The sequence below is a fragment of the Tinamus guttatus genome, unplaced genomic scaffold, assembly GCF_059628265.1.
Source record: "Tinamus guttatus ecotype Peru unplaced genomic scaffold, ASM5962826v1 Tinamus_guttatus_pri_ptg000649l, whole genome shotgun sequence".
Classification (NCBI taxonomy): domain Eukaryota; kingdom Metazoa; phylum Chordata; class Aves; order Tinamiformes; family Tinamidae; genus Tinamus; species Tinamus guttatus.
In genome coordinates, this window is record NW_028289183.1 from 3,511,581 (window position 1) to 3,533,914 (window position 22,334).

The window sequence follows — 22,334 nt, forward strand, 5'->3', positions numbered from 1 at the left end:
CCTGGCCTGGAAGGGTCCCGCTTTCTCCACGTCCTCGGTTTGTGCAAGGGGAGCCTCTCCAGCCTTTGCCACCCCGGATCAGAGGCTTTTCCCCCAACTTGCAGTGCTCGTCACCTCCTCCTCAGCGGAGCGCGGCCGCTCTTACCTTGTAATCCAGGTTGGGCGGGATCAGAAACCCTGGCGCCAGGTAGGTCTCTCCCTCCAGCATCTCCGCGCGGATGTACTCGCTCAGGTAGGTCCGGCACAAGCGGCGGTCCCAGTCGTCCGTGATGTGGCCGCCGTACATGATCTCCCCGAAGAGGTAGCGGAGATCGTCCCAGGGGACCTGGCAGGAGAGCCCGGCTGAGGGGGCTCCGAGGTGTCGGGTGTGTGTACACGCACATATCTATAGTGTGTGTATGTATATCAGGGTGTATGTGTGTGCGCACACGTATGTATATTGGGGGTTGTGTGTGTACATATATTGGTGTGTGTGAACATATGTATAACTGTGTGTGCACACATGTATATGTGTATGTGCACACATGTGTATAGCTGTGTGTTTGCATGTGTGTACACATGTATATCAGTGTGTGCACACATGTATAGCTGTGTGTGTCTACATGCATGTATATCTGTGCATGGCCACATATGTGTGTCTTTGTGTGCACACTTATGTGTGTGTGCACGTGTTTAGCTGTGTGTTTGCATATCCGTGTGTGCATGCACACATATGTGTATCTGTGTGTGCGTGCACACATGTTCAGCTGTGTGTTTGCATATCTGTGCGCGTGTGTATGTGTATGCACACATGTTTAGCTGTGTGTTTGCATATCTGTGTGTGCGTGCACACGTGTATCTGTGTGTGTGTGCACATGTTTAGATGTGTGTTTGCATATCTGTGTGCGTGCACACATGTGTGCACCCATGTTTAGCTGTGTGTTTGCATATCTGTGTGTGCGTGCACATGTGTGTATGCATGTTTAGGTGTGTTTGCATATCTGTGTGTGCGTGCACACGTGTGTATGTGTATGCACACGTTTAGCTGTGTGTTTGCATGTCTGTGTGTGTGTGTGCACACATATGTGTGTCTGTGTGCACACATGTTTAGCTGTGTGTTTGCATATCCGTGTGTGCGTGCACACATATGTGTGTCTGTACACGTTTAGATGTGTGTTTGCATATCTGTGTGTGCGTGCACACATATGTGTGTGTCTGTGTGCACACATGTTTAGCTGTGTGTTTGCATATCTCCTGCCCGGCCCTTGTCCAGGTCTCTCTGAGCCCCTGGTTAAGCGGCAGCCTCGCTGCGAGCTGGGGGGGCTGCTCGGTAGCTGTCCCTACCTTGGGGTTGGCCTCCAGGTAATTGTAGAGCACGTTAATGGATATGGTCAGGTCGCCGTTGTTGAAGGGGTAGGAGCGGTTCCAGCCCTGCGCTCCGAACTTGCGCCGTTCGGCCACCACGGCGTGGAAGTAGCAGAGCGCGAACAGGATGCACTTGAACTCGATCTCCCGGCTGCACATCTCCAGTGTGTCCTGCGTGGGGACAGCGAGGGCGGCTTGGTGAGAGGGAGCGTCGCCTTGGGCAGCCGCCTGGCAAAGAAAACTGGTGGGGACTGGCAAGGGTCAAGAGCCGAAGGTCATTTGCTAAAATTAATGCATAAAATCCTATTTTTAAGGGTCCCCAAATCACAGCCCCGCAGACTGCAGAGCTGCTGGCAGATCAGAGACAGACATACAGGAGAAGAAACAAATTCCTCACACAGCAGCCGGCAGCAGCGCCCGGGGCCGCGGTACCTGCGTGAAGAGGTCCAGCGCCTTGTGCAGGTTGGCGTGCATGCCCGTGGGCGGCTCGTTGGTGATCTTGATGGCGTTCTCCAGCAGCCCCTGCGGGATGATGTGCGTCTCGGCGCTGGGCGCCGGCTCGGCGCTCATGAACACGCGGTAGTCCGCGTGGCTGCCCGTGCTGTAGCGCTCCACCTTCTTGTCCAGCGTGCTCAGCCACCGGGCTACCAGGTGGATGTTCTGCAAGGGGAAGGCGCCCGTCGCCTCCGCTCCCAAGTTTAACCTCAGCTCCCCGTGTCCCTCCCTGCTTCCTGGCGTGGCTGCAATAGCCACTGCGGTGCAGGCCCCCCCTGGCCCTTGCTTTGTTACGTGGTTTGGGGGGCACAGGAAAACCACCCCGTCGTGCTCCTGTTCAGAAGGAAAGGAGAGCAGCCGGCCCGCGGGGCCGCGCGGGTCCCCGGGCACCTGCAGAATGACCCAGTGGCCCTGCTCAGAGGCCACGTCCAGCGCGTTCTCTGCCACGGTCTCCTGGCCTTGTCCCAGTGACACGTTGTGGATTTTCCCATTGTCAATGGTGAAGTTCAGCTTTTTGCCTGGGAAGAGGAGGAGAAAAGCCATGGGATAAGATGCCTTTTTTATTTGCAGTAACCTGGAACACGGGGCCCTGCAGCTCCTGCTTTTACCAATGCCACAACAGAAAAGGCCTCTGTGATCCGCGCTGCCGGCTGCCGAAGCGCATCCGCTTACCTAGGGCTTCCACGTCCTTCAGCGGGTCGACACCGGGCGAGAGGATGAAGAAGATGGCTGTGGACGGGCTGCTCTCCTCGTAGGACTTGGCAAACTCGACGCTTCTGCCTTCTACAAACTTGCTCCCCATCTTCTCCTCCACGAAGTTCCTAGGGAACCCAACATTGCGCGCGTTGGCGAGGAGCCGGCGCGCGCGGCCGCGGCGCTGCCCGCGGCGGGCACCTCACGGCGTAGGTCATGCGGTCGGGGCGCATGCAGCGCAGCATGCACAGCTTCTGCAGCGCCGTCTTGTTCTTCCACTCCTTGGGGAACACCTCCTTCTCGGGCGTCTCCGACTCCACGAACTTCTTCCAGCGCTTTGCCGATCCCTCGATGTCGCTGTCCAGGTTCTTGAACTCGTCCATTTCCGAGAGCACCTTGGGGGCCGGCGGGGAGGCACCTTGTCCCCCCAGCTCTGTGGCCTCCCGGGGACTCAGGCTCTCCCGCTGTGGCAGAGCGGGTGGCTCGGGGCAGCCAGGCCACGTGTCCCAAGGGCATGCGGTGCCGGGAAGGGACCGCAGCTCTCGGATCCACCCGCACCCTCCGGGATGCTCCGGCGCCGGGAAGGGACCGTCAGCGAGAAAACCCGCCCGGCGCGACCCACCTTGATGCCGCCCCAGCCCTGGGCCTGCAGGAAGTCCACGGGCGACGCCACGCCGGCCTTGAAGGGGAAGCGCAGCAGGAAGTCCAGCTCCACCGGGTTCACCTCCTTCTTCACCGTCAGCACCTGCAGGGCCGGGGGGTGTCGCGGCTGCCCAGGGCCCCGCGGGGCCTCCCCGCGAGCGCCACGACCGCGCGGGCCCTGCGCGAAGCAGCAGCAGGTCACGGCGCCGCCCCATGCGGTACCTGGAAGGCCACCTGCGCCAGGAAGATGAGCTTGTCCTTCTCGAAGAGCCCCCGGGCCGTGTACATGTACACCGAGTAGGTGATCTCGTCCGTGAGGTTGAGCACGCGCTGCTTGACCTCGTCGGCCGGGCTGGTGCGCTGGATGGCCTTCTCGAAGACCACGTTGAAGGCCTGCGCGGCGCGGGCTCAGCGCGGCCGGGACCCCGGCCCCGTGCCCCCCGTGCCCCGGCTTCGGCGCTACCTTCAGGGAGAACTGGTAGATGGGGTTGATCTTGTTGAGGTCGCTCAGGATGAAGTAGAGCAGTGAGGCTCTTTCCGCCGCCGGCCGGTAATGTTCCCTGGCGACGTTTATCTGCATTTCGGTGACTTTGGCTTCCTTCACCTGGAGGAGCGCGGACGGGGACGTGGCAGCACGGCCGCTTTGCGCTCCCGCTGCCGCTGGACGCTCGGCGCGGCTCCCACCTTCTCCTCGATCTCCATGGCCGTGCGCTTCGTGGTTTCCAGGTTCTCCACCAGCGCCGTGTCCCCCAGGAAATCCCCCGAGGCCGCGGAGAGCCGGGCGAGCAGCGAGTCCTCCAGCTCCTTCAGGTTGATCTTGAACTCGTTCTGGCTTTTGGTGAGATTCGCCTGCAACACGTGAGCGCCGCGAGTCACACGGGGGCCGCGGGGCGCTCCCTGCGGAGCGGCAGGAGCAGAGCCGTCCCGCTGGCTCCGGCTCCTTGGCTCTCCACGCGAATCCTTCCTTGTCAAGCACAAGCTGCAAGGCCAGCGGCGACGTTCCCCAGCGCTGGTGCGGGACTGTTGGGAGCCCGGCCAGAGGCACCGGTCAGGTCACTCCCCATCACGGCAGTACCTTGAGGCTCTCGAGGTCCGGGCGCTCCTTGGCCACCACGGCGGCCAGCAGCTGGTCCTCCAGCCCGTCGCGGGTCACCAGGAAGTTGATGAGCGTGCACTGCGCCTGCATCTCCGGCTTGTAGTGCGGGTTGAAGTACTTGGTGTGCAGGATGAGGCGGAAGTGCGGGTGATACTCCACCTCCTTGTCCCCTATCTTGATGTACCTGCGAGACACGGGCTGCGCTAAGTGGCACCTCATCCGGATGGGGACACATAGGGAGGGGACGCGGGGCAGGGGGACGAGGGACAAGGCGTCCAAGCAGCATCTGCTCCTCGTGCCGGCCGGCCCCGCTCACCGGCCCTTCTTGATGGTGTTCCTGCCCAGCAGGTGGTCCAGCACCGGCTCCACGGTCTCGCCGATGTTCTCGATGAGCAGCGTGTGCCCTTGCGACACCGCCTGCTCGATGGTGTCCAGGTAGCTGCAGTGGGGACGGGGTCACGCGTGGGCACGGGGACGTGCCGTGGGCACCCGCAGCAGGCAGGGACAGCAGGGACAGCACCCACTTGCGCTGGCCCAGCCGGATGGCCTTCAGCTCCTGCCCGTATTTGTTCTTGATCCACTTGATGCCCTGGAGCTGGGCGTCCACGATGAGCGGCCAGCGCTCGGTGTTGCACAGGATGGTGGCGTTCTCGGTGGACATGCGGTCGCTGGGCAGCCCCTGGTTGCTCCAAGCTGCCACCTCGGCGTCGTCGGTCAGCAGGCTCAGCGGGTCCAGCTCGGCCGTGATGGGGATGGGCACCTGCCGCCGGGGGACACCGGGCTGCAGGGGACCCCGCAGGGTCCCCACGGCCCCGCTGGCCGGCCCCGCCACTCACTTTCAGCCCGGCAAGGAAGGGGATCCAGTGCTTGTCCATCAGCTCGGCCCGGTACTTCTTGGTGAAGTAGCCGACGTAGGAGACGAAGGCGGAGATGAGCAGCACGTCCCCGCACAGCGTCTTCTCCTGCGCCTGGAAGGTCTCCACGGACTCGGCCCAGCGCACGTTTTCGGACGCCAGACCCCCGACCAGCCTGGAGGTTGAGGGGCACAGTGGGGCCGGGCGGCTCCGCGCTGCCCCATTTCCCCATTCCGACCTGGTTCTGCTTCACAAATACTTCGAATATGGAGGTCGAGGTTCTGGCTTCTCCAGGCCCCTCTATGCCCTCCGAAGCCCCTTCCCGTCCCCGGGCACCCTGGTGGGCTCTGCAGCCCTTCTGCAGCCACGCTGCACATACCTGTTGGCTAACGTGATGACTCTGTTGGTGGCATCTGCCTCTTGCTGACACTTGATTTTTTCAGCTGTGGCTTTCTCAAACTCTGCTGTGAGAGTGGCCAAGTTGGCATTCAGGTCCTGTAGGGGACAACACGCTTACGGTCACCTCCTGCACAGACCACACGCGATTGCACCGTGTGTGCAAGCCCGGGGCGACGCCCACGTACCGCGATTTTGTTCTTGATACGAGTGAGCTTGTCCTGCGCCTCGGCCAGCTCCGCGTTGGCCTCCTCCAGCGCCTGCCGCTTGGGCGCCACGTCGCAGTAGACCTCGTAGAAGCGGACGATGTTCAAGCACCAGGAGCAGAGCCCCGCAGCGGCCGTCGACTTGGACAGGATGGACTCGGGGTCGAAATTCGGGTCCGACTGGTAGGGCCTGGAGAGGGAGAGCAGGGCCCCGCATCGCCCGCAGCTCCGGGCGCTCCAGGCAGCCTATTTCCTCCATCCCGCATTTAACCGGGACACATAAAGGAGAGCGGCGAGATCCTGCCGACCCCTCCGTGGTAGGAAATCCCCACGGGGAGCTGTGGCCGTCACTCACTTGAAGGCCTTGAGGCAGGCCTCGGGGATGTGCTCCTTGTCGAACTTCTTCAAGGCATCCAGGAAGGTGTCCACCTTTCCCATCATGATTTTTGCTGCCTTCCAGCTTTTATCCTTGGGGATCCTGCCCCCCGGCGCCGTCAGGATCATCACGGCTGCCGTGACGTTCACCACCGCTTGTGGCGGGGACCCGAAGGACTTCAGCTCCGTCAGGTTGTTCTGCGAAGGGACAAGGTGGTGGCTCCGTGTCCAGTGCGGGGGACTCAGCGCCCATCACCCTGGAAGACCCTGTGTCTCCTACCTTGTTGAGGGTGTTGAGGGCCTCCTGGGCGGCCACCAGCGCTGGCTCCGCTTTCGCCAGGTCGGTCTCGCAGGCGCGCTGCTTCTCTGCCACGTTCTGGGGGACGAGCGATGGCCGGGGCTGAGCGCTGGCACAGGACGTGGCACCAACCCGTTGCAACGGGCGCTGCCTACCGTGTTGATGACCTGGACCTTCAGCTCCTCCTCGTCAGCGATGGCTTTCTCCTTGCTGACCTTCTCCGTTTCGACACCTACCACGTGGATCAGTTTGTCCGCGTCCTCGTTCTTCTGCTTCAGCTCTGCCTCCTGGATGGCCAGTTTGGCCTTCAGGTCGTCGACCTGGATGGCAGGAGACGTAGGAGATGGTGGGAGACGTCTCCTGCCTGGATGGCAGGAGACTGGACCCCGGAGCGGCCCTTGGTGGGCTGCACACCTGGGATGCTGTGCTCTGCAGCTTCATCAGGCCGTTCTCCAGCCGGTCGATCTTGGCCACGAGCTCCTGTCTTTTCTTGGAGAGCAGGTTTTGGTAGAGCTTTATCTGCTCCAGGAAGGTTTTTGGTGTGGTGTAGTTATAGCGTCTCTCCATGGCCAGGTAGGTCTTGGACATCTCATTAACGCTCGTGTGGACGAAGGACATGAACTGGCTGATGGAGGCCTTGACCTCCGGCTGCGTTGGGGACACAAACCGCTCGGGACTCAACGTTGCGGCAGCACAAGGGTTAAAACCGCAGCGTTCGCCTAGGGTGGGCTGCTCGTTTCGGGCACCGGCGCGGCGTGCGGCCGCTCACCTCGATGCCCGCAGTCTCCTCCAGGAACCGGCTGCTGACGGAGACGAGCGCGTCCTGGGGCCACTCGTGGAACCAGTCGATGGCCGTGCAGCTCACCACGGCCGGGAACTTCCTGGCGCGCACGCGCAGCGTGGAGCCCACGGGCGAGAAGCAGAGGATGACCTGGCCGGAGCGCGGCGTGAGCGCAGCCCCGGCTGCACCCCGCTTACCCCATGGAGCTGGGCCGTTTTCCACCCCCCTGGCACATGGGGTCTGTAGGCAAGACAGAAGCACCTGCAAGACCCTCCTTGGGTGAGCCCCTACCTTTAGCTGTCGTCTGACTTTTTCAATAAAGAGTTTCCAGCAGTTTTCCCGTGAGTCTTGCAATCCAAGGAACTTGACTTGCGGCCTCATGGAATTCATGATATTTTCCAGGTCATCGTCCTGGAAGAGCCCCGGGATCTCTCCAGACGCCAGGAAGTCATTGATGAGGACCAGGAAGGGCTCCTCGGCCACCTGGGAGTCGGTCATCAGGAACACGGTGGGGATGTTCTTCACGGCGGCCTTGATGTACTGGGAGGCCAGGTCCATCTGGGCAGGAGGAAACCACCAGGCCCCATCTCAGCCGCGCGGAGGCCCCGGCAGCGTGGAGGCTCACAGGGAGTGTGGAGGCCGCGTGGGGCCGGGCCCCTTGGGCTGGCTGCTGTGGCTCTTTGCTGGGTGATGCTGCATGAGGCAGCAGCAAAACTGCCCGGCAAAGACGCTGGTGCTGCCGCGGGACCGGGTCCCTCGGCACCGGCTGCTCCTGCTTGTCCCCTGCTCAAACCTTGAGGTCCGGGATGCCGTATCCCTTCTTCAGCGTGATCTGGAACACGTCCAGGGCGCTGATGTAGGCCGCCAGCCGCGACAGGCTCTGCTTCCCGCTGCCGCCGACTCCCACCAGCAGCGCGTTCCCGCGGGGAGACTCCAGGATGCGGCTGATGCGGCAGACGTGAGACACGGCGTCCTCGAACAGCACCTGGGGGAGGGCAGGAAGGGTGGGCGCCGCGCAGCGCAGCGGGGGCAACGCGCCCGCCGTCCTCGCGGGGCCTCACCAGGTTCATCACGGCGTTGACCTCGTTGTAGCTGTCCAGGGCCTCCGCCAGCAGCTTGTTCAGGGAGGGCCAGCTGGGCACCGGCAGGTACTTGGGCTCCCCGATGCCCTGGGCGAAGTGGCAGTAGATGTTGGGCTTGGCGAACATCTGGTCTTCCCTGAAGTCCTGGAGGAGGCCAAGCGAGCGGCTGTGGTGATTGTCAGCGCTGCGTGGCCCAAAACGTGGTCTCCCGCCCCAAAACGCGGCCTCCTGCCCCGAAACACGGCCTCCTGCCCTGAAACGCAACCTCCTGCTCCAAAACATGGCCTTCTGCCCCAAAACGTAGCCTCCGGCCCCGAAATGCAGCCTCCTGCCCTGAAACGTGGCCTCCTGCCGTGAAACGTGGCCTCCTGCCTCGAAATGCAGCCTCCTGCCTCGAAATGCGGCCTCCTGCCCCAAAACGCGCTCTCCTTTCCCAGCACTGCTTACGTCGAAGAACTTCTTGCAGGTGGCGGTGAGGAGGCGGCCGAAGCTGTCCTGGTCCTTCTCGTCGACCAGCTTGTCCCCGTACACCCGCGCGGCCTCGTGCAGCCAGAGACGCACCAGGTCCAGGGGCGCGCGGAGGCACTCGGGGGTGGAGAACAGCAGCCCCTGGCAAACACGGCAGCCCGTGGGTCCCGGGGGGGATTTGCTTGTTCGGCTTTGGGAAAGGCCCCTGCTCCCCGGTACCTGGAAGATGTTGGAGAGGTCGCGGAGGTTGAAGATGTAGTGGAACTTGATGGCGGTGGGCAGGAAGGTGGACGTGACCTTCTGGTGCAGGGCTGCGCGCGGGACGTGGGTGAGCAGCAGGACGGACCCAGGGCGGCCGCCGCGCTCTGCCCGGCCCCTCTGGAAGTTCCTCCCTGAATCCCCGGGGCGCCGCGCAGCCGTTTGCATTGCAGGAAGGGCCCGGGGGGTGACCGCGCGGCCCGGGGGTTGGCACCGCTCCTGCTGCCGTCCCGTCCCCGCGCGCGGCCGGGCTCACCCAGGGCGGCCGCGACCAGCTGCGGCTGCAGCTTCTGCACGGCCTGCGGCACCCTGCGCTGGGCCAGGTGCTGGGCCAGGATGGCGCTGTAGATGGTGAGCAGCGCCTCCTGGCCGGGGAAGCTCACGGCGAAGACGCAGAAGTGCCGCTGCGGCGGGGAGGCGGCGCTCAGCGCGGGCTGCGCCGGGGCCGGCCGCGCCGCCCCGCGGGTCCCCCCTCGCCTACCTGCAGCCTCGAGTCGATGGTGAAGGAGCCGGCGGTGGGGTTCATGCAGGCCACGTACTGGCAGTTGTGGATGTCCTTCAGGGTCAGCTTGTTCCTGTCGTACCTGCACGGGCAGGGCCGGCCGTGCGCAGTGCTGCCGCCCCGGGCAGGCGCTCCGGGCCGCGCTCAGGATGGGCTCCGTGTCCCGGACCGGGGACTGGCGCCGCTGCGCGTGCCGAGCCGGGGGCCGGTGCTGCCGCGATGCACCTACCAGTGCCCGTGGTCCATGTGCTGCCGGATGAGCGTGTGCGGGGCCACGGTGCCGTACTTGTCCACCTCCGGCATGTTCATGTCGTCGATGAAGTAGATGAGGCGCCGCGTGCCAGGGGGCCCGTAGTTCCTGCCCGACTTCTTCTCCAGGGGCTTCTCCAGGATGGCTGCGGCGGAGCAGAGCGCTGGAGCCGCGGGCAGCGCCGCGGGGCAGCCCGGCCGCCGCGAGGCCGGCCCTTACCCTGCAGCATGGCCGACGTGGTGTAGAAGTTGAAGGGCACGGACTGCACCAGGTAGTCGTCCGTGCTGAGCGCCTCCAGCTTGTCCCCCATCATGACCGACTTCCCTGTCCCCGCGTTCCCCACCAGCATCACCGGCCACTGCTTCTCCATGAGCAGGTCCATGAAGTAGCGAATCCGCACAGTCTCGGTCGTGTGCACCATGGAAGCCTGCGGGGGATTTCGGAGTCAAAGCCGACAGGACGTGGCTCCGGACATCCGCACATCTCACCGTGCCAGCCCTGTCCATGCCCACATCAGCCTGGGGAAGAGCACGCATTAATGGACAAACTAAAAAAGGGAAATAAAGATGGCCCTAGGACATACCTGTAAAGGCACCTCTGGGTCGAGTTCAAATTTGGGCACCTTTTCTGTCCAGAGCATGAATTTCTTTGTCTCGGGGTCGATGTAGTAGTCGAAGATGGTCCCGTGGGAGGGGAACTTGATGGTCTTGAACTCGTTGACCCACCACTTGCTGAACTCCACGCGATAGTCCACGAGCTGCAGGGGACAGGACGGGGTGGCAGCGTGGACATGGGCCGGCGCGGGACGGAGCGTGGCCACCCAACGGGACCCACCTGGTCCTGGAACATGGCCCCGCCGAAGGCCCAGGCGCAGGCGAAGACGAAGTAGAGCTCGTAGAGCTCGCGCGGGGAGTCGGGCGGCGTGTGCTGCGGCGTGAGCAGGCACTCCAGCAGGTACAGCGTGGTCTGGATCACCGTGATCTCCGGTACCGGCGTGATCTTCTTGAAGCCGAACTTGAGCTTCTCCAGGCACGTGGGCAGGTACTTGTCGAAGAGGATCATGAGGTTGGCCTTCTCGGACTGCACCGTCCTCTTCTCGATCCAGCTGGTGACCACCCTGCCGCGGGGCGGAGGGGTCAGAGTGCACCAGGAGCTCGACCCGGCCCCGGTGCCGGTCCCAGCCCCGGTCTCACTGAGGACTCACGGGTTCCAGCCCAGGTCGGCGGGGTTGATGTAGAGGATCCCCGCGCGGGACACGGTGGCCGGCGTGGCCGTCCGCAGGTGGCTGATCTCGAAGAGCAGCCGCATGGTGGGGTTGAGGGGGATGCGCTCGTTGCTGGCCAAGGTGAGGACCTGCGGCGGGGGACGCAGCACGTCGCGCGCTGCAGCCTCGGGGCCTGCCCCAGCGCAGCTCCGTGCGTGGATGGCGCCCACCTTGTTGTCATCCATGACCGTGTTCAGGGACTCAATCCACATGGGGTCGATATCTCCATCGAGGATGATCCACTTGGGCCCCTTGTGGGTGATGTTGGCCAGGTCGCGCATGGTGGAGGAGAAGAGACCTGCAGACACATTTGGGTTTTCCTTCCCACCCTCTGCCCCTCCGTCAGACAATGTACAGGGCTGCTGATGTCCCCAAGCGCCTCTGTCCCCTGTGCTGCTGAACCGCCCCACAGAAAGGTCTCTGAAGGAGCAGTGGCTGCAGAAACGCCTTTCGTGAGGCCGTTTGCTCCCATGGCAGCTGCTGGCCAAAGCTTTCCGTGTGCCGAGCGCTGCCGGGCTGTGCGCGGCGGCCTGGGGCCTCACCGTCCTTCCACTCGCGGGTTGACGGGTGGATGATCCCGAAGAGCTCGTCGCAGGTCACGGCTTTGGGATCCAGGTCCACAGCCACCGGCTTCCGCTTCATGATCTGGTAGGTCTTGTGGAGGGATTTCAGCACCTGCGGGACGGTGCCGCTCAGCCCTGCGCCCGCACGGGCGTTCGTGGCCATGGGAGCTGCCGGAGATGCTCCGGACGGACCCGGAGCCTGCCCGGCTCCTGGGTGCACAGTGTGTCCAGGAGCCCTGTGCCAGTGTCACCACCCACAGGGAGGCCCTCCACCCCAGACACCCACGGACCAGCACCGGGACACCCCAAACCTGCCGGGCCGGGCACCCGTCCTACCTGCGACTTGCCGCAGCCGGCGTTGCCGATGACGAACACGGAGTGCCTGACCTGCAGCAGCTCCTCGAGCTGCACCACCTTGAGCACGAAGCTCTCCTCCGCCTGCAGCTTCAGCTCCAGCATGGACTGCTTGATGAGCTGCGGGCGGCAGGGCGCTGAGCGGCGCCGGGACGGGCCCTGCCGCCGGACGAGCCCCCGGCGCCCGGGCCGCGCTCGCACCTTCTCGAAGTTCAGGTCCCGCTTGCGGGGGACGTCCAGAGCCGGGAAGAGGTCTCCGATGAGCCCCATGAACACGGGCAGGTCGTCCGTCACGATCTTGGGGATGTTGAAGTCTCGCAGGGCCCTCATGAGGACCTGGTCCTCCGCGCGGCCGGGGTCGCCTCTCTTCAAGGAGCCGGCTACCACCAGCACGGACTTGATGGCCCGCAGCCCCCAGTCGTAATGGTCCTGTCACACGGGCAGCAACACGAGGGAATTGCATTTTGGTGCAAGAGACGTGCTTTAAGCAAAAGCCTTGAAGGATCCCCCCAAGCCCAGGCTGTCCATGCAGCCCAGCAGCTCATCTCGGAGCGAGCTGATTTACAGGACAAACCCCGTTCAGCCCGGAGATGAATGGGAGCCTCTTGCGTTTCCAGGGAAGCACATTTCTATTTGCCTATAAATCTCTTATGCTGAAATGAGCAACATCTGGACACTCTCATCCTAATGGGCTGTATTCTGTTCTATTTTTGCATGCCATTATGGCTTTCAGAAATTTTCCATATGATGCACCAGCAGGGAGGTGGAAGTTGTCCAGCCGAGCGCGAGCCAGCACGTTAGCACCAGCTGGGAGGTTTTTAAACCTCTACAGAGTTCTGAATTCAGATTAACTCTTTCATCTTAAATAACTACGGAATAGTGCTAAATTACCTGTTTGGACAGTAGCTCTTTGCACAGTGTGTACAGAGTAATAAACTTTCTTGCTAGAAGCTTAGCATCAATAAAACCTTCTGCAACAAGCATGATTTCACAGATAAGCTCGAAGTCTGGGACGACCATGGCACAGGGTCTGCAGGAGGGCAGGGAGGGTCAGCAGTGCCTGTGCACAGCAGCGCGTGTCCCCTCGCCCTCCTGCAGGCACAAAAGCTGCATCTGGGTTTTCCATGCAAATCCTACAGGGCTCCTGTTAGCATGAGGCCGGGCTCTCATGGTGCTCTGCATGGAGCAACCTCCTGCTCCAAGTGGGAGTGTTTTGGAGCCACACCAGGTCACTCTGGGTCTTTTACAGCTTTCCCCTCCCTCCTCCAAGGAGACCCTGGCTTCAACCTCCCCAGCAGCCGTGCTGGGAGCGGGTGCCTGGATGTCCTGGTGTGCGGATGGAACGGAGTTGCCCTGCTCGGGTCATGCCAGGGCTCTGAGCATGTGTGCCCGGTGACCAGGTCCTTCTCACAGCAGTGCCACACGCACCCCTTGACACAAGCAGAGCAACGCTATGGGATGCAGCACACGGGTGCAAGTCACAGTAACGGTTACCAGCCAGTCGGGGACCCACCATACCTGAACAGAGCTTTTAAATTCTCCGGCAGCTCTGTCCGTCCCGCGTAGCCAGGATTCATGGTGATGAACAGCCCAACTGACGGGATTAGAGAGATCATCTCCCCCAGGAAATTGAACTTTTTCTTCTTGGCGCGGGTGGCGTCCTGGACACACTTCACCTGGGCGGGCAGCGGTGTCGGCGCGGGTGCTCCCGGCTCGACCGTGCAAACCGTGGCTCCGGGCAGCCCCGGACACGGCTGCAGCCCCTACCTGCACGGCGATGACGGAGAGCACCTCCACCGCGATGCGGTTGAACTCGTCGAAGCAGCCCCAGGCGCCGGTCTGCGCCAGCCCCTTGTAGATGTTGCCACAGGACTGCGGGGCGAAGCGGGGGCCGCGTTAGGGCCGCAGGCTGGGAGCGCGCCGGGAGGGCTCCGTTCTTGGAAGCTGCTCTTAGGCTCTTCCCGGAGGGGAAGCCGGGCAGCGCCAGGGCCGCTGCAGACGTGGCCGGGGCAGCTGCACCGCCGGCCCGCGCTCTACCTTGTAGTCCATCTGCTCGGAGCAGTTGAAGACGTAAACCATCATGCCCACGGCGCGGCCCAGGTCCTTGGTGGTCTCGGTTTTGCCGGTGCCGGCGGGGCCGGCGGGGGCGCCCCCCATGATGAGGTGCAGGGACTGCGTCAGGGTGATGTAGCACCTGCGGGCGGGCGCACGCGCGGCTCAGCGGGCGCCGGGCCGTGGCGCGCGGGCGCGCGGGCGCGCGGGCCCTACCGGTCGGTGAGCGGCGTGATGACCAAGCGCGGCGTGTTGCCCAGGTACTCGTACGAGTACTGCAGCTGCGCGTCGCAGATGTTGGCGTAGCAGTGCCGCTGCTCCTCGTCCCAGCGGTGCCGCAGCTGCGACTGCCACGTGAAGGCCTGCGCGCTCTCCACCTGCGGGGCGAGTGTTGCCAGCCGCGCGCCGGCACGCGGCCACAGCCGCCCCGCACCCCCGGCCGCTCCGATGGGGCTGCCGCGTCTCTGCTGCCTTCCTGGACCTTCCCGTCCACGGCACGGGTGAGGCCAGCCTGGTGCCAACCCCTGCTGTCACCTCCCTGGCCCCTACGTGCCTGTCAACTTGGTCACTCCTGAGACTCAGATACTTTGGAAATACAGGAAAGACTTTGCTCGGAAGCACCAAGAGGCAAAGCAATGAAAATCAGACCTTGTGACTCCCACCTTTGCAAGGATCATTTTGGCCACGACGTCCCTGGCATGAACGTCTATGGTGCAGATTGTCATGATCTTCATCCTGTCTCCTGGAGTCAGGTTTCCAAGGAGCAGTGAGATCAGTGCGTTCAGCTGATTAATCTGTATGAGGAAAGAAACCATTAACACAGGGAATTGCTCTGTGCTTTGCCGAGCTTGCCATGAATCCCAGAACGAGCCTGGGAGCAGAAGGTGGCTGGAAATCAGGATGCGGGATGCAAACCTGCTTTTTGTTATAATCTTTAATTGCATTTTCATATCCTTCCTCCAGCCTCGAGAAGGCAATGCCAACTTCTGTGGTCCACCAGATCTGGGTGCATGTCAGCGCGATCTGCAAGACACCAACACGTCAGAGGGCGGCTCCTCGTGCTCGCTCGGCTCCTCTGCCCCTCAGTGCTCAGGTACAACCCGGGATCTTGCACTGGCTCTTCACTAGCCAGGACCTAAAGGACAAACTCCTGGATCCCCGTGCGCCGCTGTCAGCGTGGGAAGCGCCCGCGCCGCCCGGCCCCTTGCCCGCACCTGCGCCGGGTAGTCGAACACCCACTGCTCCCGCGGCTTCTCCTCGTAGGTCACCACGGCCTCGGGGATGAGGTTGCGGAGCGTGGAGCACATCCTCTCGAGCACGCGGTTCAGCCACACCTCCACCTGGGGAGCGCCACAGAGCCCTGCACCTTCCTGTTGGCTCTAGCATTTCCCTGCGCCAAGACACTGCTCGAAGGAGCTCAGTGCACGGCCTTCAAACTGCAGTTTATAGCTACGGTCTGGGGGTGAACGAAAGGCAGGGGAAGCCCTTGCTGCAGCTGCCGGGGGGCTGCAGGGCCGGGCAGCTTTTATATTGCGCTGACAGCTGCAGTCTGTTGTGCAGCTGCAACAGGGACCCCATTTCTGGCTGTTTTGGGCTCAGGCGGTTGCATTTTTCGAGCTGCGGCCAGGCACAACAAGCCAAAGACGCGTCCTCAGCCCCGGGCTGCTGACCTGGCCAGACAAGTCGCAGTCCTTGTCCAGATCCACGTACTCGTCCTCCTTGCTGAACATCCCCAGGCCAATCTTCAGGGGCTTGTTGTCCGGGCCCATCCTGAACTTCAGTTTAGCAAGACTGTCAAACAGCTTCGACAGGTGACGGGCCACCTGGAAACAAACACGCCAGGAGCTGCTGCGTCAGCATGGGGAGGATTGCGCACTCCTGATTACGCCCTGGGTAAGCGGCGTGCCAGGAATGCAAACACGCAAGGCGTTTTAACCCACCCCAGTGAGGCTGGCACGTAAGAGGCAGAGGATTTGCCTCTGCACCTCACACCCCCGTACCTCCGCGGGTTCGTTTCCGTTAGATAAAATGTCAAGCAGGTCTGCAGAAGAAACAAAGTAGAATCTGGGGAAAGCCAAGCGTTTCGTCTCTAGGTATTCGGCCAAAGCCTTCTCACAAAGCGCCAATCTAAGAGAAAACAAGGAAGAAAAGCTGCAGTTAAAAAAAAAAAAAAAAAAGCTATTGTTTACTGCTTACGAAGTAGTTGGCACCTTGAGGAGGATGTCACTTAGGCTGCTCGGGAAATTAAGCTCTTCTTTTGGCAGTGCAAGTTGCTTCATGGGGATTACTCGAACCTCACCTTTTCTGCAAGGCTTCTAACTTGTCATAGAGCCCAGGCTTATTTGTTGCTTCGATTACGTTGGGGGTTTTCACTGCGTCTGCCATTAGTTCCTGCATGAGGAGAAGCAATTCAGCAAACGAAACCCAGCAGGGCATCCTGGGTGGCGGGGGATAGGCAGGATACTCGCTTTGAAATCCTTATCGATAGAGTCAAAACGCTGGGAGTCTTCCGGCAGCTGATTGCGGATGTCTTCAGAGCCAATGAAGATGCTCTCGAGGTGGCTCCACGTTCTCTGTACCTCAAACCAGATGCTTATGACGGAGTCGGTGGTGGAGAGCCTCTGCTGCCAGCTGGACACCTCCTGGAGGAAGAAGGCCAAGTACTTGGACGTCATGAGGTTCTGCAGCTGCACCTGGTTGTCCTCCAGCGTCTCGATGAGCGCCTCGTCCGACTTGAGCAGCATGGTGCCGGTCCTGGCGTGGGGCTCGTGCTCGAACTGCATCGCCGACCAGGTCACGTCCAGAGCCTTCAGCACCTGCAGCAGAGCGCGGGGCGAAGCGAGTCAGTGAGGGGACAGCCATGCAGGGGACGGGCCGGCCGTGGGAACAGGGAGCCAGAAGGAACAGGCGGCGTAAGGGAGCCGTGTCTACTGCACCTTCTCCATGCCCGACTCCTTGACGGCCTTGTCCACGATGCCGCGAACCTCGTCCTCAAACTTGTGCAGGTTCAGCTGCAGCAGCTCCGCGAGCGTCGTGTTCTCGGACATGGTGAAGTTCACCTGCAGCAGCAATGGTCATCAGGGGCACCGTCCCCATGGAGATGCACCCGCCACCGAGAGACGGAGCCCCTTATCCCGGTCCCCTCGGGGCTCTGGACAAGCGCACAGGGCCAGGGCACCTTGGCCGCCTGCATGAGCTCGTGCCAGTGCCGGTCCCGGATGGCCGGGTTCTGCAGCTCGTTCACCGCCCGCAGGGACGTGATCATGTTCTTCACGCTGTTGTCCAGCCCAGTGAACGCATCCCAGCTTCTCATCTCCTTATCCAAACTTCGAATGTCTTTAGCGAACTTCTTGGAGTCGATATCCATCTGCTCAACGTTGATGTCCTTCCACTTGGTGGTCTTCCAGTCATCAATGCTGGTGTTGACCTGAATTTGGGGGTACCTTTGCTTAGGCCCTGAATTCACCACGGGGACTCACCAGTAGTCACCACAAGCAGAGCACTGAGAGCACAGAACCACCCGCGCCGCTCCGCTGCCCGCCACGCCAAGCGGGCACCTAACCCAGCGCGCGCCGACGGTTCTGCCCGTGCGCCACCTCCCCGGTGCCTACCAGGACGATCATGTCCCAGAGCTCCTTGAGCAGCCGCACTTCCTTGTGACAGGCCTTGAGCTGCTTGTAGTCGGGGACAGACACCTCGAAGAGCCCCGCCGACGTGGACAGTGCTGCCATGTCGCTCTCCAGCGCGGCGATGCTCTTCTGTTGCTGCGTGGGGAAGAAGGGAGCGCGTCGTGCCGGCGTGGGAGACACATCCCAATGCGCCGCCGGGCATTGCAAGTCCCCGGGCAGGACTTGGGGGACAGGACACCCCTGTGGCCACGCATAGATGGGCAGTAGCTCCCACCTGCACTCATGCCCTTACCTTATTCAGGGACTTGTAGGGCTCGGGGTCGCTGTAGGAGAAGGGGGCGCATTCCCGGAACTTCTCCCTGAACTCGTGCTGCCGGACCTGCGAGGGGACGCGAGCTGGTGGCGCGGCGGGGGCTGCAGCATGTCCCCCCCGCGCCTGCACCCTGTGTCACCTCGAACTGCTGGCACTTCCTGCGCAGGATGTTGACCTCGTTGGCCTGCAGCGGCGCCACATTCTGCTTCACTTGGAAGGAGAGCTTCTTGGTGTTGTTCCACTGCTCCGGCAGGTCCTGCAGGGACACGGCACTCAGCACCGGTGCCCGCGCCCGGCACCCGCGTCCTGCGCCTGCGCCACCCACGTGGAGCTGCTGGTGGATTTCCTCGGGCATCTCCTCCCCGTAGGTCTTCAGCAGCGCGATCGTTTCCTTGAGGGGCTGGAACATGCTGTCCGTAGCCGCCTGCCTGTCCTTCACCCGCATCAGGTGGCCCATCACCTCCACCAGCCCGTCGTAGTCGCCCTCTTGGAGGGGTTTCGTCAGGCCGGCGTTGGCCTCTTTCATGAAGTTCTCCAGCTCCTGCAGGCTGGAAGATGGAGATGGGGGATGTCGCGTGAGCGGGCAGGTGGCCAACCCCATCCTTGGAGATGGTAGAGCACGTTGGCCCACCCCTGCAGGGTGCTGGGTCCCATCTCCCACGGAAGGTGCCAAGGAACGAGGCGAGCTGCTCCTTCGGCATCCTGGGTGCTTTGAGGGTGCCCTACCTGGTGGTGACGTGGTCGCTGAGGTGCTGCTTGAAGAGCAGGCTCCATCGCTTGATGATGTTGAGCAGTGCCTGCTTGAAGGGCCGGCAGTCGCCCTGCAGCCAGCCGCCGAACACGCGGCAGTTCTCGAACCTGGACACCTCCTCATAGAGCTTCTCATAGGAGTCGATCTGCGGCGCGGTGCCGGTGAGGCCTTCGCATGGCCCAGGCCCCGGCGCCGCGCGCGTGGCCGCTCACCTGCTGCTGGAACTGCTCCAGCGTGGGCGTCGCGTGCGGCAGGTACTCCTCGGCGTGCGACTCCAGCTCGTCGGGCGTGAGGGCCCGCCCGAAGGTGAGGAAGCGCTGCAGGAACTCCTGGGGGTCGTCCAGCCACAGGTAGGAGTAACCCTCGAAGGAGGCCTCGTGCTCGCTCGCCTGCTTCATGGCGCTCACCACCAGCGACACCACCTCCTCCCGCATCTCGCTCAGGTCCGCCATGTCCTCCAGGTCGGTCTGCGGGACCGCACGGTGCTGGCCACGGGGCGTCCGGCGTGGACGCTGCCCCAACCAACCTCGCGCGGAGGCCGACCTGGTAGTTGAGCTTGCCCTGCACCAGCCGCGGGATGAACATGGCCGCGGCGTAGATGTCCTTGAGCAGGCCGTCCACCAGCTCGAAGAAGTTGTTGTCCTCGCCCACTTCCATGGGCGGCCGGTGCCGCACGCGGTCCTCGTAGAGCTCCATGTGCGCCTCGAACAGTGGGGCCACGCTGGCCTGCAACATCCCGCACGTCCTGCCTGCTGCCGTCCCCCGGTATGACCCGCCGGTGCGGGCACCGGAGCGCGGGAAGCCCGAGGCTTTGCCCCCCGGCACTGGCACATCCCCAAAGAGCCAAAGCAGAACCTCTACGTACATCTGGGACCATGTTGTTGAGCAGGAACTGTAAGGATTTGTGGATAAGCTTGAAAAACCCATCCAGTATCATCTCGTCTATGTATTCCACGTAGTTCAGCCATTTCTCCGATGACGTATCAGCCTTAAATAGATCCGCATTTTCCTGCAAGTGGAAAAGGAGTTTGCTAGTTTGTGTTAATGAATATGTCCTGAGAAGGTAGCAGGTCCCGTGCTCCATGTGCTGCATCCCGTGGTTTTTGCAGTGGTGTCTCCTAGTGGTACCCGCCCCGAGCCCAGCGCTCACTGTTACAAACCACGTGTACATCCTGCTAACCATGATCTTCCCTTAAAATGACCCCACGTGAGCGCTGGGGCTGCTCCTCACCATCACCATGTTCTGGATCTTTGTGCCCACATCCCTAATGGCCGTGTAGCGCTTGTTTAAGTGGGTCGCTTTCCCGTCCAAGTCCAGCAGTGCCGTCTCCTTGTTGTCCTTCCTTTCAAACAAGGGGGTGGCCGAGCACTCCTGCAAGGATACAACAACACTGCAATTCCCAGCGGGAAGCCTGCCGAGAGGAGCATTTTTAGAGGCACCGGTAAATGTTTGTCACCTCCATGAGGTGGATGATATTTTCCACATTTAACTTTGCTTTCTGGATTCTGGTCTCTAAGTTATACACAACATCTCTCATCTCTTGGATGTACTCCATGACGCCTGCGAGGACAACGATCGCATCGTTCCAGACGGAGCGCGGGGCCGTTGGCCGCGGCAGGACGCGCTGCCGGCGCACGCGGGACCGCGGGCCCCGCGCCGCCCGTACCCGCGTGGTTCCAGAACAGGCTCTGCTCGGCCTTCTCCAGCTGCCCGTCGATGTCCTGCAGCTCCGCGGTGACCAGCGGCAGCTCCACCGGCAGCACCGTCCGCCGGATCTGCGAGCAGAGGCCCTGCGCGTTGGTCCCGCAGCACCGGGAGGGCCCCGTGCTCTGCTCCCCAACTCACAGCCTTTGCACTGGAGTCGGGATCTTCTCGCGGGGAGGCCGTGGGGAGCCCCGTGTCACCACAGGGCCACATTGGGCACCAGCTCAGGCTGCCCGAGCCCGGTCCATGGCCAGTGGGGCGCTCCGGGCAAGCGGGGCACTTGCCTTGTTGTACCAGGTGACAATGAGGTCCAGGTTGTCCACAAACTTCCGGAACATCTCGTTCTGCGCGAAGAGGCTCTCCGCACTGGCTGGGATGTCCTTCTGCTGCTGGAAGTTGAGGTACTTGACCTCGCGGAGGACCGCGACGAGCTGCGGGAGGCCGCGCGGCGTCAGCACGGACAGGCGCTCGCGCAGGGGTGCGCGGGGTCGGTGACCGGGGCGGCTGCGCTGCAGGGCCGCACGGAACCAGCCACGTGCCCTGCTGCGGAGCCCGAGCACCGACCTCTCTGCTGAAGTTGACGCTAATGAGGGATGAATCGGGGTCCCTCAGGATCAGGGGCTGCTCCAGGTTGAACTGGCAGTCCTGGTCCACCCTGCTGATCCACTCAGCGTAGGTCTTCTCCCGGTACCCTCGCAGCAGCTCGATCATCTCCTCGTACTTCCCGGCCACCAGCTGAGCCTCCGCGCTGGCCATGACGCTGCCCAGACCACGAGAGAGAAGTTAACGGGTGAGTGGGGCCAGGACGACCCGCGTTGGGCAGGTCGGGACCGGCCGCGCGGCAGAACCCGGCTCACGGGTGGTCGATGGCCCAAAGGTCCTTCCTGGGCCCCTCCAGCCTCTCCTGCAGCTCCAGTGCCCACTTGAGCTGCCCGGCCACGGGCGGCATGTTCTTGTTGATGGGCGGGATGCCCCCGCCGCCTTCGCCGCCGCGATCTGCGCGTCATACATGGTCTTGGCGTTGTCCAGCTCCGTGTTGAACATCTCCAGCAGCGCGGAGTAGTAGGGAGAAACCTCCACCTTGATCAGGGGTCGCTCCAACAGCGACGAAAACATGTGCACCAGCTGTGGGAGGGAGGAAAGGGTTAACATGCTGTGCATCAGAGTGCCCCGATGGTCATTCCTGAGCACAAGGGCTGGGAATTTGCTTGGAATTTCAAATCACTGAGCAGTAACCTTGAGGGATGTCCCAAGCCCGGGGGCTGTGAGGCTGCCTACCTTCACAGCAGAGGCCATGCTGTTGCAGTCGTCAAACCCTTGGCAGAAGATGGTCGTCAGGCGCCGGTCGAAATCCTGGATTTTGTTCTGGAACTCGGCAAAATCTTTATCCAGTTGCTGTCAACAAGAACCAAGTGATTCAAGTGGCAGCAGCCCTGCATTTGCCCCCACGTCTGCCCTCATTTACCCACAGCGACTCTGCTGTCCCTGCTCCATGCCCGCCCGCGGCGCCGCTCACCTCCTCCGCAGGGTCCAGCGGGTCGTACTTGCAGTCCGCGAAGACCCTCACGAGCTCGGCGACCTCCTCGTAGATCTGGAAGACCTGGCTGCCGAAGATGTTGCCCCTCACGCCGCCCAGCTCCACCTTCTCCAGCTTGAGGAACTCGATGGCCGTCTCGTAGAGCTCCTGCGGCAGAGGCAGCGTCGCGGCGGCCCCGCGAGCGCTCGCGGCCGGTGCCCCGCCGTTCCTGCTCACCTCGATGGTGCACAGGCGGCGCAGGAAGGTGTCCAGCCTCCGGAAGGCCAGCGCCGGCGGGAAGTCCCAGCTCTGCGGCTCCTGGCCCTCCTGGCGGCAGCGGGGCCGTGAGCGCCCCGCGCCCGCACGTACCGCGAAGAAGGCCGGCATGAGCTCGGCGCGGCAGGCGTCGAACGCGCGCCGGAGTCGCCGCACCGTGGCCACGCTCAG

At 62.6% G+C, this 22,334-nt stretch overlaps 1 protein-coding gene across 1 annotated transcript in view; it reads right to left on the bottom strand.

Moving 5' to 3' along the window:
- The window catches only part of DNAH17 (dynein axonemal heavy chain 17), a 21,674-nt gene extending 2,889 nt beyond the window's left edge, over nucleotides 1-18,785 (bottom strand). The window contains exons 1-56 of the mRNA XM_088536013.1: nucleotides 18,642-18,785; nucleotides 18,241-18,463; nucleotides 18,055-18,171; nucleotides 17,895-17,981; nucleotides 17,585-17,737; nucleotides 17,152-17,400; nucleotides 16,910-17,032; nucleotides 16,442-16,789; nucleotides 16,273-16,364; nucleotides 15,974-16,100; nucleotides 15,644-15,796; nucleotides 15,188-15,313; nucleotides 14,889-14,996; nucleotides 14,636-14,767; nucleotides 14,190-14,350; nucleotides 13,959-14,115; nucleotides 13,689-13,793; nucleotides 13,440-13,597; nucleotides 12,813-12,951; nucleotides 12,123-12,350; nucleotides 11,904-12,041; nucleotides 11,547-11,679; nucleotides 11,175-11,302; nucleotides 10,945-11,093; nucleotides 10,575-10,857; nucleotides 10,324-10,497; nucleotides 9,960-10,167; nucleotides 9,720-9,885; nucleotides 9,470-9,572; nucleotides 9,245-9,392; nucleotides 8,950-9,041; nucleotides 8,710-8,871; nucleotides 8,242-8,406; nucleotides 7,974-8,165; nucleotides 7,472-7,738; nucleotides 7,169-7,330; nucleotides 6,814-7,047; nucleotides 6,555-6,719; nucleotides 6,382-6,477; nucleotides 6,082-6,299; nucleotides 5,709-5,916; nucleotides 5,504-5,619; nucleotides 5,107-5,299; nucleotides 4,795-5,030; nucleotides 4,587-4,709; nucleotides 4,250-4,454; nucleotides 3,859-4,023; nucleotides 3,638-3,778; nucleotides 3,397-3,567; nucleotides 3,155-3,277; nucleotides 2,734-2,927; nucleotides 2,512-2,660; nucleotides 2,230-2,357; nucleotides 1,777-2,004; nucleotides 1,324-1,515; nucleotides 146-325 (exon numbers count right to left, since the gene is read on the bottom strand). Coding sequence (XP_088392139.1) covers nucleotides 146-325; nucleotides 1,324-1,515; nucleotides 1,777-2,004; nucleotides 2,230-2,357; nucleotides 2,512-2,660; nucleotides 2,734-2,927; nucleotides 3,155-3,277; nucleotides 3,397-3,567; nucleotides 3,638-3,778; nucleotides 3,859-4,023; nucleotides 4,250-4,454; nucleotides 4,587-4,709; nucleotides 4,795-5,030; nucleotides 5,107-5,299; nucleotides 5,504-5,619; nucleotides 5,709-5,916; nucleotides 6,082-6,299; nucleotides 6,382-6,477; nucleotides 6,555-6,719; nucleotides 6,814-7,047; nucleotides 7,169-7,330; nucleotides 7,472-7,738; nucleotides 7,974-8,165; nucleotides 8,242-8,406; nucleotides 8,710-8,871; nucleotides 8,950-9,041; nucleotides 9,245-9,392; nucleotides 9,470-9,572; nucleotides 9,720-9,885; nucleotides 9,960-10,167; nucleotides 10,324-10,497; nucleotides 10,575-10,857; nucleotides 10,945-11,093; nucleotides 11,175-11,302; nucleotides 11,547-11,679; nucleotides 11,904-12,041; nucleotides 12,123-12,350; nucleotides 12,813-12,951; nucleotides 13,440-13,597; nucleotides 13,689-13,793; nucleotides 13,959-14,115; nucleotides 14,190-14,350; nucleotides 14,636-14,767; nucleotides 14,889-14,996; nucleotides 15,188-15,313; nucleotides 15,644-15,796; nucleotides 15,974-16,100; nucleotides 16,273-16,364; nucleotides 16,442-16,789; nucleotides 16,910-17,032; nucleotides 17,152-17,400; nucleotides 17,585-17,737; nucleotides 17,895-17,981; nucleotides 18,055-18,171; nucleotides 18,241-18,441 — 9,099 coding nt within the window. The 5' untranslated portion in view covers nucleotides 18,442-18,463; nucleotides 18,642-18,785. The remainder of the gene's footprint in view (nucleotides 1-145; nucleotides 326-1,323; nucleotides 1,516-1,776; nucleotides 2,005-2,229; nucleotides 2,358-2,511; nucleotides 2,661-2,733; nucleotides 2,928-3,154; nucleotides 3,278-3,396; nucleotides 3,568-3,637; nucleotides 3,779-3,858; nucleotides 4,024-4,249; nucleotides 4,455-4,586; nucleotides 4,710-4,794; nucleotides 5,031-5,106; nucleotides 5,300-5,503; nucleotides 5,620-5,708; nucleotides 5,917-6,081; nucleotides 6,300-6,381; nucleotides 6,478-6,554; nucleotides 6,720-6,813; nucleotides 7,048-7,168; nucleotides 7,331-7,471; nucleotides 7,739-7,973; nucleotides 8,166-8,241; nucleotides 8,407-8,709; nucleotides 8,872-8,949; nucleotides 9,042-9,244; nucleotides 9,393-9,469; nucleotides 9,573-9,719; nucleotides 9,886-9,959; nucleotides 10,168-10,323; nucleotides 10,498-10,574; nucleotides 10,858-10,944; nucleotides 11,094-11,174; nucleotides 11,303-11,546; nucleotides 11,680-11,903; nucleotides 12,042-12,122; nucleotides 12,351-12,812; nucleotides 12,952-13,439; nucleotides 13,598-13,688; nucleotides 13,794-13,958; nucleotides 14,116-14,189; nucleotides 14,351-14,635; nucleotides 14,768-14,888; nucleotides 14,997-15,187; nucleotides 15,314-15,643; nucleotides 15,797-15,973; nucleotides 16,101-16,272; nucleotides 16,365-16,441; nucleotides 16,790-16,909; nucleotides 17,033-17,151; nucleotides 17,401-17,584; nucleotides 17,738-17,894; nucleotides 17,982-18,054; nucleotides 18,172-18,240; nucleotides 18,464-18,641) is intronic.
- Between the last annotated feature and the right edge of the window lie 3,549 nt (nucleotides 18,786-22,334).